The sequence below is a fragment of the Eleutherodactylus coqui genome, chromosome 4 (assembly GCF_035609145.1).
Source record: "Eleutherodactylus coqui strain aEleCoq1 chromosome 4, aEleCoq1.hap1, whole genome shotgun sequence".
NCBI lineage: Eukaryota > Metazoa > Chordata > Amphibia > Anura > Eleutherodactylidae > Eleutherodactylus > Eleutherodactylus coqui.
This window is the reverse complement of record NC_089840.1, coordinates 14,097,395-14,119,117: the sequence shown is the minus strand read 5'-3', so window position 1 is coordinate 14,119,117 and position 21,723 is coordinate 14,097,395. Positions and strand designations below refer to the sequence as shown.

Genomic DNA, 21,723 nt, shown 5'->3' with positions numbered 1-21,723 from the left:
GTTGCACTCCCAACTACACATGTATCCAGGGTCAGCTCGACTGGCGAGGCATACTATGGAAATATTGTAACGTGTATGCCATCTGTGTAGCCCAGCAGTTATTAGACTGCAATGGGATATGCAAATAGTCTAATCCATGCAGATGTGCCATGCCAAACGTTTGCTTGGTACTGGATACATCTACGTTTTCACTGCACAATAGCATTCCCAGACAATGGCTTGTGCAGGGAGCTGCATATGGACGAGGCGCCATTGGGTTGGGAAAACTGTGCTAATGCAGAGCTAAATCAGTGTCAAGACCCTTTATACACAGGATCAATGGGGCCCCCAAAGGACTAAACCTCACCAATCCTAGCCATCACTTTACAAGATGTAAATGCTGCAGTCTAAGTCTCAGTAGGAGATCTGTCAGTGAGGCTGGACTCGTTCCCCCCAACTCTCTCCTCTTCTGCAACTTCCTATGAGCCAATTAATAACCACAATAATGATGAACTTTGATGCAGTCAAAAAATTAGCTATTAAGAAGGTACAGGAGATGACAGAGCTGAGGGAAACTAAGCCGTCAGTCCGGCCGGCCTCACTGACGGATCTCCTACTGAGACTTAGACTGCAGTTTCTATATACAGTGATATGCAGAGGCTGCAGAAGACAAACGGTGTAACATTTAAAATGAAACCCTAGTATAAAAATGATTGTCAGGCCAAAATACCGTACATGCCCCAAGGGTATCCATAGCCAATGGCAACAATAAAGGAACTTACCTTCGGTCGGCATAGTCAGTGTCGGCACCTCCCCACCAGACGTCAGAATCATCTTCAGCATCGGCAGAGTCGAAGTTGTCATTTTCATCAGCGGCGGGACAGCAGACGAACTCTACACCCCGGAACTTGTCAATACCGCAGGGCAGGAGCATGCCATAGTCATGGAGGCTCATGCTTCTCTCACTGCAAGACTGCAAACCGGGAAAGCTTGGTTACTACACGACCTCCACCAGAGCACAAGTGTAATATGTAACACACTGATGAAATCACAAACACAGAATAGGTAAATCAGGCTTCATTGGCTTCTTATGAAATTAGCATAGCGTTTGTGCTTGAAGTAACGGCATTATATTGTGCACCCTATGGGAGCAGGGACCAGTCTAAGGACATATTTGTACAGCGCTACATGAATGCCAGGCAACACAGAATCATAAAATACAACCGGAAATCACTTAACGGGAAAGATAAAAATATTATAATTGTCCCGGCCAATGAGAAGGCCGTTTTCTTTCATGCATTAGAACAGATAGATGTTTCCCCCACCTGAAGTAAAGGGGCAGAAGTGATCTGAGCGCTGTGCCCCTGCAGCTGTGACCGTCACTCCTCGGCTCTTCTCAGCAACTAAAGACAGGCTCATAGAAGTCAACGAATCGTCTCAGCTGCCAGGAAGATCTGAGAAGTAACTATCACAGCAAAGGGGCACAGTGCTTTGGTGGGCACTTCTGTCCCTTCATACAGTGGGCAGCAGGGGTCCAATGGTGAATGTGGTAAGCACTATGATGCTACAGATGTCCCTGGAATGAAACCTAATAACTTATGACACTTTTTTTTTTTTTTAAATAGCCCAACTCCTTTAAAGGGATTGCCCAGGTGTTAACCATTTAGCATTAGAGGGGTTCTCCAGGTGTTAGCCATTTGGCCTTAGTATTAGGGGGGTTGTCCAAGTGTTAGCCATTTGGCCTCAGCATTAGAGGGGTTGTCCAGGTGTTAATTATTTAGCATTAGAGGGGTTGTCCGGGTGTTAGCCATTTGGCCTTAGCATTAGAGGGGTTGTCCAGGTGTTAGCCATTTGGCCTTAGCATTAGAGGGGTTGTCCAGGTGTTAGCCATTTGGCCTTAGCATTAGAGGGGTTGTCCAGGTGTTAGCCATTTGGCCTTAGCATTAGAGGGGTTGTCCAGGTGTTAGCCATTTGGCCTTAGTATTAGGAGGGTTGTCCAGGTGTTAGCCATTTGGCCTTAGCATTAGAGGGGTTGTCCAGGTGTTAACCATTTGGCCTTAGCATTAGAGGGGTTGTCCGGGTGTTAGCCATTTGGCCTTAGCATTAGAGGGGTTGTCCGGGTGTTAGCCATTTGGACTTAGCATTAGAGGGGTTGGCCAGTGTTAGCCATTTGGACTTAACATTAGAGGGGTTGGCCAGTGTTAGCCATTTAGCCTTAGCATTCGAGGGGTTGTCTGGGTATTATACCAATTTAAAAAAAATGCATCCAAATTTTTTAAAGTAATAAAAGCATCGATACTTACCTGTCCTCTTACCTGTCCTCTTACCTGGCGATCCAGCGCTGCAGTATTCTGAGTTTTTGTTTTGTAACAGCTGCCACTTGACTGCTACCACCAATCAGAGGACAGAGCACTCATGTATTGTTCCTCTGGCATTACCAGTCAGATGCTAGAAGCCATGATTCCAGTAGAACCGCACCAAACAGTTGTGTCTTCCGATTAGCTGCAGTGGTCAGATGGTAGCCGTTCCAAAACATATACTGCATAGCTGCAGCGCTGGATCACTGGAGGAGGGGACGGGTAAGTACCACTGCTTTTGTTATTATAACAGATTTGGATACATTTTTAAAAAGTAGTATAACACCTGGACAACCCCTTTAATGTGAAGGCCGCGGAGAGCCCTTAACAGTGCCTATCAATACTTAACTACAGGAGAGTCGGAGTAGTGTTTGGAAGAAAGCAGCTATGTTTTTCTAACAACCCCTTTAATGTTTAGGGCTAGTAACGTCTGCTAGCATGTATTATGGCGACTCGGACAGTGTAATACAACATCAATACACACGCAAGATAATTGGAGGACTAATATGCTGGAAGAAGTAGTCCTGCTCAAACAGCTGCAGCGTGTGACATCCCTGCTGACCAGTAGAATAGGGGCTACTGTTGTTACCGGTACTTGGAGTTGCGGCACCATATAAGATGAGCTGCGGTGCCCAGAAAACATGAACAAGCCTATTCATTCAGCTGATCAGAGGGGTCCCAGGAGATTGACCCCCATTGTTCAAATATTGATAGTCTAGTCTAAGAACTGGCCCTCAATGTTCAAGTCCTTTAAGGAACACAGCAATCACAGTAGCGTCCTCATCCCCCCCACCCCCGTTGCAGTCTCATTTTCAGGCGCAGTCTTCATCTTCACTTGTCTGTTTTAATAAATGTTATTTAGCTAATAAAAATGTCACTTAACTGCAAACGTTCTCCTGATCTACATCTGATCTGCTGGGACTCGCTGCCTGTTCAAGTACAGACACAAAAACTGGCGTGTATGTATATGATTTACAGAGATGGAGAGCGCTATGCAGCACGTCATGGCTAAATAGAAGTACCTTTTCTAAGGGGTGTGGCCTATGCAAAAAGGCAGGGCAAAAGATTTTAAGGCCCCCTAATCAATATTGGACCCCAGAACACACCCTCTAAGTGTATTCAGACCCTGGACTGTGTAAGAGTAACCTAGTTATGGTTTCTGCACATTATTCCCCAAGGTTAATATAGTTCACGTTAAGACTTGTAAAAGTGGTCAAAAACAGAACAAGCTTGTTGGGGGTCGTAAAATGAACTAATGGATTCAAATGTCATTAACGACCTTGAATGTGATTTGTAGCAAGACGCTGAAGAAAAATGCTACACTTAAGCTACTAATGATAACTGGATAATTGTTATCACTGCTTTGCATTCCTCTATATAAACTATCCAATAATAAACACTCTTCAGAAGAGTTTAGAACCATCACTTGGGTGTTTCTCACTGTGTTCTTCTCCGATGCATTGCATATGCAATTAGGCATACCTGGGGGATAAAGCTACAATACTCCTTGAATATCACCTACATTGGAATGAATACTCTAACAAACTTGGTGGAGAATGCGGGCAGGTGGAATATTCTAAGGACTGTTGGAACTTCTGAATGGTAGACACCAGACAAACACAAAACTGTAGTAGCCTCCTAAATGGCAAGTTACATTTTTCTTCCATGTTTGGAAAGAAATAGCTAAAATTTCCAGAAAGCACCCTGTTAATTGGAGGGGATTTTAATTCAGTTATGAATCTATCCTTGGACTCCTTTTCTGGATCCAGACCACCGTCCATTACCTCAATTTTACCAAGAGAGAAACTACATGATGATTGGCGCTGCCTGAGAGAAATTGCATCTTTCTTTCTTTGCCTCACTCTTCTTATTCAGGAATGGATATGTTTTTCTTGGGTGCTGGGGGATTGAGGGAGGTTACACAGATTGAGATCAGAATCATTACCTGGTCAGACTACGCCCCAGTGTCTGTCACTATACAAGAGGTTTCCCCACTCTCCATCTTTTTCCTTGTAGACTCAATGAATATATCCTTTCACACCCATAATATGAACCTAGACTGAATAAGGAGTTAGGAGTCTTTTTTTTGTTGTTTACTACTAATGCCTCGTCAGTTCCTAGTGTTTTCTTGGTGTGGAATCCCCAAAAAAGCCTACATGAGAGGACTTTTCATAAAATATTGTTCTAGAGCTAAAAGGAAAAAGGAACAAGAATTAACTCTCCGTACATCCCAAATTAACACCATTGACTCTCTAAACAATATTAACCCCACACCCTATAGAACTGAAGAGTTATTTAGAATGCGCCCCAAGCTACAAAGCCTTTTGGTTGTAAAGATGCCATTACTTTTTAGAAAATGAACATGCAATTTTATGCCCATGATAATCTTACTTGAACACTGTTAGCTAAACAACTTAAGTCTTAAGTCTAAGGAGAGGATTAGATTTCTTCTAGATTCTGAAGGGCAAAAGATTACTCACCCACAAGAAATAGCTAATTCATTTGCCTCATATTACTCTTCTCTTTATAACTTGAAACAAGATGTAAATACATACCAACCCCAACTGGAGGAAACTTTAAGCTTTTTACAAGGCATTAATCTCCCTCACTTCTCAACCGACCAATTAGCCTTCCTTCCTGTGCCGATCTCTACATCTGCAGTACTGGAGGCCATTAAAACACTAATACACCTCAAATGGTTATTATGAAAAAAATTTTTTAAAAAAATGCTTCCCTTTTGGCCCCCTATCTGGCATCGGTGTTCAATGCAGCAACAGATCATGGCGTTTTTCCTTCATAAATGTTAGAGGCGCTCGTCTTTACTTTACCAAAACGTAGCAAGGATGCCACCCCTCCAGCTAATTTTCACCATTTCCTTGTCGAATACTGATGTTAACATTCACACGTAACTTCTAACCAAACAATGTGTTTTATTCTCCCAATGTTGGTTACTGCAGATCTAGTGGGATTCGTTCCACAGAGACAAGCCCCTGATGGAACTTGACGGTTCTTGACTTCACTAAGACCACTGAGCTTGGTGGTGCACCCTCTTTATTTTTAGCTCTGGATGAGGAGAACACGTTCGACCAGATCTAGAGATGAGCGAGCACACTCGCTAAGGGCAATTACTCGATCGAGCATTGCCTTTAGAGAGTACCTGCCCGCTCGGAAGAAAAGGTTCGGCTGCCGCCAGCAGGCGGGGAGTGGCGGGGGAGAGCGGGGAGATCTCTCTCTCCCCCCTCCCGTTCACTGCCGCAACTCACCTCTCCCCTGCGCCGGCAGCCGGCAGAGAGAGAGATCTCCCCACCGGCACCCATATCTTTTATCTTGCTAAGGACAATACTCGCTCGAGTATTTGCCCTTAGCGAGTATGCTCGCTCATCCCTACCCCTGACATTAAACATTATTTTTCAGCAGCGATTCTTGATCAAATCAAACATTGGTGGACCTCTTCCTCGCATAAAAGAAGGGTTTCAATTGAGTCAACTACCCTAGGGGCTCCCCTGATCCCCCTCCTTGGTGTCAAGCCTTCCCCTTTATAGACTCCTACTCTACAGAGCTTGCAAATTTCGGTTTCGGCCTGGCAGCGAATTGTTTTTTCATCATCCCCTTTGGTTCTGGTCTCGGTCCTTCCTCTACGTTTTTTTCTGCTATCCTTGCAGACTTTGACTTTTGTACTCGGGGAAACTTAGCAAAAAAAAAAAAATTGGTGATTTATACAAAAGTAACTCCATGCTGGACTTTTCTACATCATGTAAATCCTTCCAGTTGCCTTGTAGTTTTTTTTTTGTATATTTAAGGCTATAAGATTCACTTCACTTTCGATATCCACAAGTCTGTTTCCCCAGGTCTGCTTTTACGTTTTTCTTCCGTGTGTCCAAACATATTTCAATATTCTTTGAGGACTCTTTTTTCCTAGATTCTTAAAATAAAAGTCTTCACATAGACTAAGCTACAATTCCGATTGGATGATTGGAGATCTGCGGTCTCCTAGACTAAAAAAAAAAAAAGTTCTCACAGAATTTAACATTGGGGGTCTTTGCAGAAAATATTCATGCGTTGCTACCGACCTCCAGCTAGACTTGCTGAAATAAATAATTACCTCTGAAATGTGTTATGAAAGTTATGGCCTTGAGGGCACTGATTGTTCCATGGTATGGTCATGCCCTGTTATCCATTCTATAGGAGATATGATTTCCTTTATACTGTACCGCGTCATTACGTGGCCCCAGACTCGGCACTGGCTCTCTGTTTTCTATATACGGACAGGTTACCATCCTTCTATTCATTTCTGGTCTCTCACATTATTATCGCTTTGTACTTGTTAATAGAAGTCCTGAAGTGCATCTTCTCTCTCTGAAGTTATTAATTCCATCAATCTTATGTACCATTTAGAAGAAATACATCCCTATAGATATGTTACCAATACACTCACATTGTCTTCCTGGGCACCCTGGACAGAACACCTTGCTACAAACCCTTAGAGCTGTTTAGATTCATTTATGTTTTGCTCTATTCGTTGGGTTTTGCTGCTCTTGCAGGTCACATATCAGACTGATGTAATATTTCGCCATGTTCCACCTTTACTCCTATTGACCCCCCCGTCCCCGACCCCTTTATACCTTACTTAATGATGGTACATGCTTTATCCTCAACATTTTTGTATGCATGTAATTACGTTCCTTTTTTCTTGTGACGTCTGCTCGTTTGTACACCGTGATAAGTTCGCAGTGTCTTTGTTTAAGATTTGGATAGTTACCTCTGCATTTTTTTACTTGTTAAGGCCGCCTGCACATGGCCGGGTTGGATTTCACATGCAGGATCCCACAGCGGAATCAGACCCTGTGCCTGGTCGGTGGACGGTCGTTGTGCTGCCGCTAGGCAATGACACAAAGCTCGTGGGCTTTCCGCAATGATGATTGCGGAAGGGCTGCGGGTCGGACAGCTTCCATTGACTTGGAATGGAAGCCGTCCGCACGGAATTAGCCTAGAAATAGAACATGCTGCAATGTTTTCAGCCATGTGCAGGCGGCCTAAAGGTCTGAAAATATTCTCAATAAAGAAAAATAAAAAAAAAAAAACAGTAAGAAACCAGAGAAAAGGCCACCCAACTGCAGACTGACTACATTGGAATCTAGGATTCTGGACTAACAGGTTAAGGACTTATGCGGAAAGTCTCTGTCAGTGGTCATTCTGGGAATGACAGTGTGTCCACCTGGAATCAGCAAGCAAGGCAGTAACTGTCCTGGGGACAGAGGAAGGACTATAGTCAAAGTCATGGATAATCACTCTGATAAAGGTGCAGTCAGGGAGGGACATAACATGTTTAAATAAGGCCGGTCGGTCAGGATGTTGAGAAATGGAAAAAGTTTAAAAGTGGAGGCTGGATAAATGATCATAGATTGACAAAGAAGGGTTTTATACAGGATTGCCTGCTTGGAAAGATGTGAGATTACGGTCAGAAACTAGAAAGAAAACGGTGAAATAGGTTCTACAATTCCTTACTTGACTAGAAGCACAATTCTCTTCCATTATCTTCAAGAGAGGGGGTGCATTTTAGAGGAGGGTTGCCTGCATGTAGAGTGTATTCCAGAGAAACTGTATGTTGAGAAATGTGTGAGCTGGTCGAGTCTGTGATACTGTTGTACAATGGGATGTAATTTTTGTCGGATCTGATCTTGTTGTTTGATCAATAATGTAGACTTCTTATTTTTGTGAATTTGTGTGTATGTGTGAAGAGCCTGTATGCATATCATCGTCTGAACCATCGGATGGCTGGTAGAGATGAGCGAGCGTACTCGGTAAGAACAGATACTTGAGCGAGTATAGTCCTTACCCAGCATCTGCCTGCTTGCCCGCAAAGATTCGGGTGCCGGTGGTGGCGTGGAGTGGCGGGGGAGAGTGTGTGTGGGGGGGGGGGGGGGGGAACGCCCCGCTCTCTCCTGCTCACTCCCGCAACACAGTGCTCACCCCCGCCAACACCCAAATCTTTGTGGGCGAGCAGGCAGGTACTCGGTAAGGACGATACTCGCTCATCTCTAATGGCTGGACATAGACTGGAAGGGACATGCCCAAACAGTTAGCCAGACCACAAAGGGTTGAGCTAGGTGATGTAAGGGGAGGGAGGTAAATAGGTAGAATTTCTCTGACTTAATAGTTTTGCTTCTCCTTAACACAGTCCAACCAAGCAGAGAAGTGGATATTACTTCAGGGGTTTTACTTATTTGAATGCTGTTGAATTACTGCAATGAGGCAATTGTGTACTTGACAAGCCTGATAAGTACATTACAAACTGAATTAAATAAACAACAAGGGTTTACTTCATTAGTGTTTAAAAAGTTTATATTGAATACGTGCCAATAAGATAATTTATATCTACTTTACATCACATTTGGTGTAAGTAACTTACTCTGCTTGCTTGGATTGAATGTCTGCTGACAAATAACAGACCTATATCAGCTTTTCCAAGTATGGTGTCCAATCAACTACATGATTGTTTAGAGTTTATGGAAAATGAGACCAGGGGTCTTGAAAATGTTGTTGAAACCCCCATTGCTAATGCAGATTGAGTTTTTTGTAAATGGATCCAGATACAATGAAAATGGGCAAGTAGTAACCAACAGCGAGGTCATAGTACTGAAACCACTCCCAGGTCATTGTGGAAGTCAACCAACATGCCATAGTGAGAGATTTTAAGCTCTAATTATATTATGTTGAAACTGCCCAGGCAATTCACAAGGTTGTAGCACACGATTAGGAGAGCGGTCCTCAACCCTGAGTGACACTGGATTGGGGAAGGAGGTGAAGACAAGTCCAGGTTAGGGGCTAGCCTGGCTCGGTGAAGGTGGAAGCCCATCCTTTCAGAATTATTACCGATTCAGGAATAATGTATAGAAACCAAGCAGGGAACATGTAAGAGTAACCTAGCAATCGTTTCTGTACATTATCACCCAGGGTTAATGTGGTTCACTTAAAGACTCTTAATAGTGGTCAAAAGCAGAACAAACCAAACCAACTGGAACGACCTTGTTGGTGGGGGGGGGTCGTAAAATGAACTAATGTATTCAAATGTCATGAAAGACCTTGACTGTAATTTGCAACAAAGTGCTGTAGAAAAATGCTATGCTTACGCTACTTATGATAATTGGATGATTGTTATCACTGCTTTGCATTCCTCAATATAAACTACACAATAGAGATGAGCGAGCGTACTCGCTAAGGCAAACTACTCGAGCGAGTAGTGCCTTATGCGAGTACCTGCTCGCTCGTCTCCAAAGATTCGGGCGGGGAGGAACGGGGGGGGGGGGGGGGGGCGGGGGGGAGTATCTCTCTCTTACTCCCCCCCGCAACTCACCACTCTTCCCCGCCGGCACCCGAATCTTTTGAGATGAGCGGGCAGGTACTCGCATAAGGCACTACCTGCTCGAGTAGTTTGCCTTAACGAGCACGCTCGCTCATCTCTACTACACAATAATAAACAAGTATCAGAAGAGCTTGGAAGCATCACTTGAGTGTTTCTCACTGTGTTCTGTACATGTGCATCACATATACAATTAGGCTTACCAGGTTGATATGGCTAAGATACCCCATCACCTACCAACTGCCTATATTTATAAGGGACTCCAGACTTCTAGCTCAAATCGCACAGCAGATCAGACTTCACAAATAGTCTTTCGGACCCCAAAATGAACCCTTTAAATACAGGGGAAAAAGGATAAACCCACACAATACATACAAACTCCATGCAGATGTTGTCCTTAGTCAGATTTGAACCTAGGACCCCAGCAATGCAAGGCAATACAGATAACCACTGAGTTACCAAGCTTCTTCTCACTCCTCCTCAGGAAAGAGAAAGCAGCAGCTTGGTGGCTCATTGGTTAGCACTGTTGTCTAGCAGTGCTCAAGTCCTAGGTTAAAATTTAACCACGGACAACATCTGCATGGAGTTTGTATGGGTACTGGTGTATCTTGTCTCCACCAGAAATATGGGTGGAGACATAGTGAGTGACTGCAGCCACCCATTTAACGCCCTCAAGCTGCTGATTGGCTAGGGCGGCGATTTGCTGTGGCTGGAGGGTTACGGTTAGGCTTAGGCTAGGGTGGGTGTTTGCCGTGGCTGGAGGGTTAGGGTTACAGGAAACAGGTGTGCTGTGGCTGGAGGGTTAGGGTTAGCATTACGGTTGGGCTTATAAGAATAGCGGCACTCATGGAGGCGGCTTCTGGAGGTGGCCAAGAATCACTGCGGCCCCATGGAGGTTGAGAGCGCCGTTGCTGTTGGCAGCATTGCCAGCTGGTGAACGGACTGCAGGGTTGCTGTGCGGCTTAGAAGAAAGGGCTGACAGCAGGGCCACCTTCTGGGAAAGGCAGCTACGCCATTATATATTGATGAGAGCCAGCCGGTAACAGTGACAGCACTTGCACGAAGGCATCCGGTGACAGTCATAGGGCGGGACGGCTGCTTGCAGCAGAGAAACAAAAGCATCGGGGAGTAGATGGCAGAAGGACCACAGTGGAGACCAGCGGCCAGCAGCCCAGCCAATCGCCACCTGGGGACGTAACCTATACCTCCCCCAGCACAATCCCAGGTCTCCACCCATTCTGCTGGTGGACAAGATACACCAGTACCGTTTGTATGGTCTCTCCATGTTTGTGTGGTTTCTTTCCAAGCTTAAAAACCTACTAATTGTGAACCAAATCGGGACAGAAAGTGTGGCATATATGTTCTATATAAACCAAGCAGATTATTATGAAACACGGGGAGATCATGCAAACCTCATGCAGATGTTATCCTTGGTCAGGTTTGATCTTAGATCCTTAATTCTGCAAGGCAACGAGGCTGAACCTTTTGCTAAAATTTGGCAAATGAGCCAAATCCAACTTTTCAAAAGTTTACTCAACACTATTAAACATGCCTGTTGTATTCAGAGGACAGTTTAAAGAATCGTCCATGTTGAATCTCCAAAAACAGATGATTTTTCCCCCGTGTGCGCAGTTTTATATGCAGTCCATATGCCCGTCATGTGACTGATAGGTCATCTGTTTTTCATGTAGACAGAAACAAAAAACTAACACTATTTCCCGGTCTGTCAATTCTTTTATCTGTGTCTCTTAGCAACTGATCTGTGAAATACGGATGAGGAATGGGTGTTTTTTTTTTTTAAAACCTCATTGACTCAAATATAGATCTGCACACTACACAGGGGCGTATGGTAGCGACAGGGGGTGCAAAGGCAGCAGTCACACCCAGACCCTGGTGTCTGTGAGAACCAAATTGTTCTTCAACCACATAAGATGACACAAACATTATGGAGTGGGGCCAACCGTTACACATTTTGCATTGAGGTCCACGAGCTTTAGGTTAACCCCTTTCCAACTGCCGATGGTAAATCTATGTCGGGCCAGTAATTGTGACCTGTATCACAGAAGGTAAAACACCCGAACAGGTTGTGATTCCTATGTAGTCATTGGCACTTGATTGGTTCAGGTCCCGATGACGTCATCAGTGACAGCCAATCACAGCGTTCGCCAGGAAAATTGGTTTCAGACAAACTCTTCCGGAATATCAACGCTGTAACGGCATCTCTCGTCCTCTCACCTCCGCTCTTCTGACAAACATATGTCAATTTGTTTAAAATTAAAAGTTAAATTAGAAAGTCTCCTAAATTGCTCAGAAACATGAAAAATATTTCAAATGTTCTTTCAAAATTATGTAATCAAGTAGTAAATAGAAAATTCGGGTGGGTTGGGGGTGGACAAAAATATGGAAACGCTGTATGAAATGTATACTTTAAGTTAAATGGGATTATAATTCATATATCAATAACACATGTAGAGATTGATTTTAAGTGGAAGTAATATGACACAGATGCTGCCAGGCAGAAGGGAACATCTGCCCCAGCAACAAGATTCCATTGGTCAGGAGTTTCAGCCAATCAGCTGCTGTTACCAGCTGGCTACCAAAACCACCCGGAGCAGGGCAAGAGGTGAAATAAACATAAATTTGGCGGGAAAGCTGTGAGCCATGTAGGGGTCAAAAGGGCAGCTCAGTGCTAATGGCTAATATGCAATGCATTTCTATTGTTTCCATATTTTTGTGCACCTCCTGTATATCTGATAAATAATTACTACGGTTTGTATGTACAGGTGTGATTTACTGCGGACGACCAATTCGCTTGGTCCTGAAGGGGTTAAATAGCGTACATCATATCCAATGTTATTCAAAAAGGGGAGCGTCACTAACAATTGACCGGGAATATAACCGCCGGATTATAAGGCGGTAGGTCAGCGGTATCGATAATACTGGCAGCTGTCAGGCTGCCGGCGGCTCCCGCTGATGGATGTCTCTGCGGAGTCGAAGTGACTGGAGATCGGATACACCGATGACATTTTAGAGAATATGTTGAGCATTGTGTTACCTCTTTGGCTACGGTGTGCCAGTGCAGATGAGTCTCACAGGTGTCCATCCTCTCCTGGTGAAGGAAGCGGCATTTGTCAGGAACCAGAAGAGCGTCGCTCACAAACTCCCCGACTGCAAGACAGAGAAAAAGAGGAGGAAATCAGAAGGCGTCGGGCGGTAATGACTGGATTAAAGGAAGGCGCCGAGGGGGCTAGGCGTCACACTAGGGTTCTGTCTTTGATCGTGTTCGACCCCGGTGTCATGCTCCGCCCCCTTTTAGGCGCCGCAATATCGAGTCTAAATTAATCCCTGTAACATACAATGTATGCCGCTGTCTGTACGGCTATAGATCTGCTTCTGACAAGAGTCTGACTGCTTCATTGGAAGGAAACATTCTTATTTACAAAAACACCTGAAAATGGTTCAGACCCAATACGTCTCACAGCTGGGGGTTTGCTGCAACGTATTCAGACTCGGCAATTCTCATTGAAGTACTATAAATACATTAGCAACACAAAAAATTCATGTCCTCTTTTCATTATTACTGAAGGGGGGCAAGCGGGGGCATCATTACTGAAGGGGGGGCAAGCGGGGGCATCATTACTGAAGGGGGGGCAAGCGGGGGCATCATTACTGAAGTGGGGCAAGCGGGGGCATCATTACTGAAGCGGGGCAAGCGGGGGCATCATTACTGAAGCGGGGCAAGCGGGGGCATCATTACTGAAGGGGGGCAAGCGGGGGCATCATTACTGAAGGGGGGCAAGCGAGGGCATCATTACTGAAGGGGGGCAAGCGAGGGCATCATTACTGAAGGGGGGCAAGCGAGGGCATCATTACTGAAGCGGGGCAAGCGGGGGCATCATTACTGAAGCGGGGAAAGCGGGGGCATCATTACTGAAGCGGGGCAAGCGAGGGCATCATTACTGAAGCGGGGCAAGCGGGGGCATCATTACTGAAGCGGGGCAAGCGGGGGCATCATTACTGAAGCGGGGCAAGCGGGGGCATCATTACTGAAGCGGGGCAAGCGGGGGCATCATTACTGAAGCGGAGCAAGCGGGGGCATCATTACTGAAGGGGGGCAAGCGAGGGCATCATTACTGAAGGGGGGCAAGCGAGGGCATCATTACTGAAGGGGGGCAAGCGGAGGCATCATTACTGAAGGGGGGCAAGCGGAGGCATCATTACTGAAGGGGGGCAAGCGGGGGCATCATTACTGAAGGGGGGCAAGCGGGGGCATCATTACTGAAGGGGGGCAAGCGGGGGCATCATTACTGAAGGGGGGCAAGCGGGGGCATCATTACTGAAGGGGGGCAAGCGGGGGCATTATTACTAAGTGTGAGCATGTGGGGGCATTAATATTGAGGGTAGCATGTGGGGAAATTATTACTGGAGGGGCTTATGGGAGCATTACTATTGAGGGGGCATTATAACTGAATGTGAGCATGTGGGGGCATTATTTACCATTTGCAATCCAATTTTGGATTCAGGGTTTCCTAGGGGGCTTTCTCTTTCTGCCATTATACAATGGCGCCGTCTGCTGGCTAGAGCCAGTACTGCGGTATGGGACATGCTGAAGAGGCCCCCCGACAACAGAGCGGCCAGTAATATACAGTAAGAACACTCTGCTGGACGTTTTCCGACATCGGAGCTGTACAACCTTCAATCAGAATGTCTTCAGATGTCAGACAGTGGATTGGAAAGGGTTAATAAGGGAAGCATGTGGGGAAATTACTGGGGGGCATGCGGGGAGCACTACTACTAAGCAGGAGCATAGCTATTGAGGGGGAGACGAGAAGGCACTATTACAGAGCAGGAGCATGTGGGGGGGCATTATTACTGGGGAGGGCATGAAGAGGTATTATTACTGGGAGGGGCATTATTACTGATGGGAACTTGAGGTAGCATTATTACAGAGTGCAAGCATGGGGGGCATTATTACTGATGGGAACTTGAGGTAGCATTATTACAGAGTGCAAGCATGGGGGGCATTATTACTGATGAGGGACATGCAAGGTCATTATTACTGAGGGGGCACACAGAGGCATTATTACTTGTGGGGATATAGCGGCATCATTACTAAGTGTGAGCATGTGGAGGCACTACTGCTGAGAGAGGCATGAGAGGGCATTATTAATATGGGGGACATATGGAAGCATTGCTACTGAAGGGGGCATTCTTGTAAGTGTGCCACTAATGGGCTCTAATACTGTGAGAGGGTCACTAACAGGCACTATTACTGTGAGGGGGTAAGCAAGCTGCACTACTACTGTCAGGCAGTCACTGAGGGGCACTGCTACTGTGAGGGCACACAGAGTGTGGCTTAGTGCAAAAGGACTTGGCCTCACAAAAAAAAAGTTGCAAACCATGCAAGAACTGCCCTTCTTTTTATTGTCCAAAAGTGGAAGTGTAGAATATCATCAATAAGGTCTAAGAGACTATTTGCAAATCATTCCATAGCGACGAGTGCCTGGCTCCAAAGTCACATCCACATGGGGGCATCTTCGGTTGGACCTTTGTGGCCCAGTATCGTGGGGCCCAACGGTTCGCCCCCACTCTACATTCTAGCCTCTGCACCACAATCTCTAAAATATATTAAGGATTCAGGACGTTACTTGATTTTATAGTAATACTATCGGAAGGACGATACAACACTTGGCGGATCACTCATAAGACACATTGTCCGCCCCCTACTACACACAGTCCGGGGTTACATGAAGATCATGCAGGCAGCAGACGGCTCGGTCGTAGGGCCACCTACTGGTTCTTCTAAACTGCTGCCAGGAGTCTTAACTTTGTCAGATCAGCCATCGAGCACCAAAGCGGGGAGCAAATCTAGATGAAAACCGGGGTCACTGGCAGATCGCACAACACTACATGAGAGGCGACCCACTGTGCGGAACATGGCAGGCCCGCGCTTCGGTGACACTTAAAGCCAGAACAATAGGTGTTCTTTCATTCCAGGTAGTTCTCTTGACACGGAACCAAATTCCAACTGACAGCAGCAAAAACCTGAGAAGAACTCAGAGGTGCGGGAAGAAATGTGGAAATACAAGACTTTGCACGGCTCGGGAGGAGGGGGCTTCGTCTCGCTATGATAGATGGCGGTAATTGGTCACACTAAAACACAATTTATTACTTGTAGAGCACCTTCCATAGGAAGAAACAACCAGAAAAAACATGGAATATACATCATTAAGCTGAACCTGTGACTAGGGGACACCGGGGCCAAAATTATATGGGATGGCGCAGGAGCCGACATCACGGCAAGCGACATCTTACGGGCACCAAAGTCAATACGATCTTGTTCGTTCGGTGCTTACGACGCTACTGTCAATAGCAACTGCAGTATCAATGGAGGAAGGGGCTGCTTCTATCACCCCATTAACCTCTGGTTGTGAAGACGGCTGGCCATGATAGCCAGTAGCCTAACAAAGGGTTCCCTGGTCCTACCATGGTGGCACACCAGTGCAACACCGGCACCATATCTTGTTCAACCGCAGATCGGCACATGCGCAGCAGAGTCACTTGAGTCTGCCCGGGGCTAGACCACCTACATCAGCCTGTATTTGCGGGAGATTTGGACAAATTTGTGGATAGAAGACGTCACTCACATCACCAGCCAATCACAGAAAGAATGGCTGCAGATGGAGCGGCACCGCAGCAGTTCAGGTTTAATTGGGTTGTGGGGGCAACGACACTGTATGGCCCAATGCATGCGGAATCCGACCCGCCCGTGTGCATTTGGCCTATATCAAAGAAGGCAAATGCATTTTAAAAAATCATGCCCCCCAAACAAAACCACATTATACACCCCTGCCTCCTCGCGTTGTCACTCTCCAGTCTTCTGTGCTGCAATGGTCACATAGAGGCTGGACAGGGACATCATCAGCTACATCCCGGAAACCTGCTGAGGGCTTCTACATCACCTGTTAAATGAAGCCGTTCTGTGCCACCATAAGTACCGCATATTACTTTTGGAGGATCCCAAAATTATGTAAAATCAATGACTCGGAAAACCGCTTTAAGAGAACATAACTTGTCACAAATTCAAGCAAAGTGAAACTTGTCTAGATCTGTACTCATGGATGACATTTTAATATGCGGTGTCCAAAGCTGCACCCCATCTAGGTCCCTTTTGTTCAGCTAACAATCCTCCTGATCTTTGCCATAATCTGTTCAAATTTCTCACCCGGCCCCCACAGAACTAAAAATTCCATTTTGGGTTTAAAAGAAAAAAAAATCTTTAATCTGTCATTAATAACATATTTTAGATGGTTGGACAGTAAATAGAACATTTGTGTAGACTAGTAAGGACGGGAGACAACCCCTTTATCAGAGAAGGTTTCTAATTGGTTCTCTTTGGTTTTGGTCTGGTGGGTAATGTTTCTCCTTGTGGAGAGTACCATGTGGTTGTAGGTAGTCTTATTGGCCATGCAATGCTTCCTGGGAAAAAGTTATGCAAATGAGTGATGGAATACTTTCTCTACAGCGCCACCTATTGGATCTGTGTGGAGGCATTATTTCACCACTCATTTGCATTTGTTTCTGAAATTTCGCATGACCCTCCTCGATTATCAGAACGTTGGAAATATCAGATGCCTGATTAAAGGAAATTAACCATAGGAACAAAATAGCGAGAGCAAAACACGAGTCGGCTCTGATCTCCGCTGACTGCCTCAACACCCTGCAGACTTACAGGATAAAAACAAATCAAATCATTGATGAGGACAGCAGTAAATTGTGCATTTGTGAGCTGCCATCCCAGCTCCCGTCTCTAATGTTTCATACGACGACTACGCCAATGTGATTTAACGTGACTGACACAGGAAGCTCATACAGTCCGTGGACATTAAACAACTTGCGCAAGTTTGCCAAATGTGAAAATGGAAGCAATGATACCCTGTCCAAAAGAGACAGGAAGCTTCTACAGCCCTGATCAGATGTGTCAGGCCCAACACAAGAGAAACGCAGCAGTGCAGACAGTTGGAAAAAGATAGATAAAAACTCATTAAAGAAAGAGCGACCATACTTTGTGCGAGGACCGCCGGCCGTAAACGGGAATGGTAAAACGTGTTACTGTGTCAGAGATCTAGTGGAGAACTTTTGCCTCATCAGCAAGTCAATTTACACAACTGGTAGCTGGTTAACGATGCGGGTCAGAAAACGATCCTTTGATTTCTGAAGGAGAACGTTGCGAGCCTGGTCTACGAGATGTGCAGAGAGGGGGAGGAGGGAGGAGCAGCTGGACTCTCCACATCACCTGTGTCATGTGCAGAGAGTGAGGAGGGAGGAGCAGCTGAACTCTACATATCACCTATGTCCTGTGCAGAAGTGACTGTGCAGAGGGAGGGAGGAGCAGCGGAACTCTGCGGAATAAGTTGGCGCTATACAAATAAAGATTATTATTATTATATATCACTTATGTCCTGTGCAGAAGTTACTGTGCAGAGAGAGGGAGGAGCAGCAGAACTCTCCATATCACTTATGTCCTGTGCAGAAGTTACTGTGCAGAGAGAGGGAGGAGGGAGGAGCAGCGGAACTCTCCATATCACCTATGTCCTGTGCAGAAGTTACTGTGCAGAGAGGGTGGAGGGAGGAGCAGCTGAACTCTACATATCACCTATGTCCTGTGCAGAAGTTACTGTGCAGAGAGAGGGAGGAGGGAGGAGCAGCGGAACTCTCCATATCACCTATGTCCTGTGCAGAAGTTATTGTGTGGAGAGAGGGAGGAGGCGCTAAACCTTCCATCTAGCCTGTCATATGCAGAGGTTACTGTGTGCAGAGAGGGAGGAGCAGCTGAGCTCTCCATATCACCTATTTAATGTGCAGAAATTATTGTGCTCAGATAGGGGGGAAGGAGGAGCAGCTGAACTCTTCATATAACCTACGGTATGTCATATGCAGATGTTACTGTGCAGAGAGAGGGAGGAGTGAGGAGCAGTTGAACTCTCCATATCACCTAGGTCCTTTGCATAGAGAGGGAGGATGAGCTAAACCTTCCATCTAGCCTCTCATATGCAAAGGTTACTGTGCAGAGAGGGAGGAGGGAGGAGCAGCTGAACTCTCCATATCACCTATGTCATGTGCAGATGTTATTGTGCCCAGATAGGGAGAAGGAGCTGAACCTTCCATATAGACTTATGTGCAGTGGTTACTGTGTGCAGAGAGGGAGGAACAGCTGAACTCTCCACATCACCTATGCCCTGTGCAGAAGTTACTGTGCAGAAAGAGGGAGGAGGAGCTGAACCTTCCATATAGACTTATGTGCAGTGGTTACTGTGTGCAGAGAGGGAGGAATAATAATTAATAATAATAATAATAATCTTTATTTGTATAGCGCCAACATATTCCGCAGCGCTTACATAGACGGGGGATACAGAAAGACAAAAGTACAAAAAAAGAAAAAAAAAAACAAAAAAAAAAACAGCTGAACTCTCCACATCACCTATGTCCTGTGCAGAAGTTACTGTGCAGAAAGAGGGAGGAGGAGCTGAACTCTCCATCTAGCCTGTTATATGCAGAGGTTACTGTGTGCAGAGAGGGAGGAGGGAGGAGCAGCTGAACTCTACATATCACCTATATCCTGTGCAGACGTTACTGTGCAGAGAGGGAGGAGGGAGGAGCAGCGGAACTCTCCATATCACTTATGTCCTGTGCAGAAGTTACTGTGCAGGGAGAGGGAGGAGGGAGGAGCAGCTGAACTCTCCATATCACCTATGTCATATGCAGAGGTTACTGTGTAGAGAGGGAGGAGGGAGAAGTTACTGTGTAGAGAGGGAGGAGGGAGGAGCAGCTGAACTCTCCATATCACCTATGTCCTGTGCAGAAGTTACTGTGCAGAGAGAGGGAGGAGGGAGGAGCAGCGGAACTCTCCATATCATTTATGTCCTGTGCAGAAGTTACTGTGCAGAGAGAGGGAGGAGGGAGGAGCAGCAGAACTCTCCATATCACTTATGTCCTGTGCAGAAGTTACTGTGCAGGGAGAGGGAGGAGGGAGGAGCAGCAGAACTCTCCATATCACCTATGTCCTGTGCAGAAGTTATTGTGTGGAGAGAGGGAGGAGGCGCTAAACCTTCCATCTAGCCTGTCATATGCAGAGGTTACAGTGTGCAGAGAGGGAGGAGCAGCTGAGCTCTCCATATCACCTATTTAATGTGCAGAAATTATTGTGCTCAGATGGGGGGGGGGGGTAGGAGGAGCAGCTGAACTCCTCATATCACCTACGGTATGTAATGTGCAGAGGTTACTGTGCCCAGATAGGGAGAAGGAGCTGAACCTTCAATCTAGCCTGTCATATGCAGAGGTTACTGTGCAGAGAGGGAGGAGGGAGGAGCAGCTGAACCCTCCATATCACCTATGTCATGTGCAGAAGTTATTGTGTGGAGAAAGGGCATGTGCTCTAATAGGGCATATGAACATTGGATGGCATTTAGGCATGACACCATTTATGTATCAGTCTTCCCATTTCTGTTTGGACAACAGATCAGTGAAAAACTCTATCTAGGTGTTCAACTACCAAAACCTCTTTCTGAGGCCATGTTCACATTGGCGTTTTTTTTCAACTCATCCAGTTTTATTAAAAACAGAAATCAGAAGAAGGAAGTGAAATGAAAAACATCTGTAAAACTTTCCGCTTCCATCAGTTTTTCAGCATTTAGGCGATCTTGGTGGTGGTGACACGTCTTCAATGGATGTGGCTCAGCGGTTAAGCACCGTCCTCTTGCAATGCGAGGGTCCCAAGTTAAAATCTCATCAAGGGCAACAACAACTTTGAAAAACTCCATACAGATATCCCCCTTGGGCTAGTTTTACAAGACCGAGCGCGAAATCGGGCTGTGAAGCTCAGACCAATATTGCGCTCAGGAAAGTGCTGTGTACCCGTGGATTTGAGGCGGTTTTGTGTAAAAAAGTACAGTTGCTATCAAGTGTCTGCAATGGGAAACCTTGTATCGCACTTACGTGCACATTGCGCTGTGCGATGCGTTTTCTGAACCCATTGAAAACAATGGGCAAGGCGTTCTGAGGGAACACCCAAAGATAGGACATGCCACAATTTTTGCCTGCACCACGATGCAGGGGGAAATTTTTTTTAAAAAAAAGGACCTATGTAATATGACCCCATTCAAAAGAAAGGGGTTCATATTTGTGAGTCTTGCAATGCACAAATCTAATGCGATTTTCTCAGCTGTGTGAAAGCGACCTAGGCCAGATTTGAACCTACCCAACTCCAGCAGTGCTAGCCACTGAGCCACTGCACCTGGTAAGGCCGGAACAAAGACACATGTCCATCCAATGCAGCCTATTACCTCGCAATGTTGATCCAGAAAAAAGGCAAAAAAACCCCACAAAAACGAGTAAGCAGCCAATTTTCACCGTTTAAGGGAAAAAATTCCTTCCCGACTTCAATCTGGCAATCGGAATAATCCCCGGATCACCGACCCTTCTGAAGTGATCAGTGATCTAACATGTAACGTCGTATCGCTCAATAAAGGTGTCCAGGATCATCTTGTACTATTATCAAGTTCGCAATCACCACGTCCTCAGGCAGAGAGTTCCATAGTCTCAATGCTCTTACAGTAAAGAACCCCCTTCTATGTCCGTGTAGAAACTTTTTTTTCCCTTTTCTTTCATTGTGTTTATTCTTCTCAAACATGGTGACTCAGTCATTTCCACTGCTGCCTCGCAGTGCTGGAGTTGTAGGTTCACATCTGAACACGGGTGATGGCTCTATAGAGCTTTTTGAAGTTGATGTTGCCCTCGAGGAGACTTGAACCCAGGACCCCCACCCTGCAAGGCAACAGTGCTGACCACTGAGCCACATTCATTAAAGAGCGGCCACCAAATGAAAAGCTGGTCGTCTTCCCGTTCCATTCGTCTCCCACTGAGTACAATGCAACGAAAAAGGATACATCTGTATCCCAAACTGGAAACAAAAGCGCAGCCGTCTGCGCTTTTGATCCGGTGTAAAAAAAACGAACAGGGACGGAAAAT

At 45.8% G+C, this 21,723-nt stretch overlaps 1 protein-coding gene across 4 annotated transcripts in view; it reads right to left on the bottom strand.

The window, feature by feature from the left end:
* Positions 1 to 21,723, bottom strand: part of APP (amyloid beta precursor protein) — a 272,009-nt gene that overhangs the window by 107,499 nt on the left and 142,787 nt on the right. For all 4 annotated transcript variants that reach the window (XM_066599092.1, XM_066599089.1, XM_066599090.1 and 1 more), the window contains exons 4-5: positions 12,752 to 12,864; positions 762 to 952 (exon numbers count right to left, since the gene is read on the bottom strand). In XM_066599092.1, the coding sequence (XP_066455189.1) occupies positions 762 to 952; positions 12,752 to 12,864 (304 nt within the window). The remainder of the gene's footprint in view (positions 1 to 761; positions 953 to 12,751; positions 12,865 to 21,723) is intronic.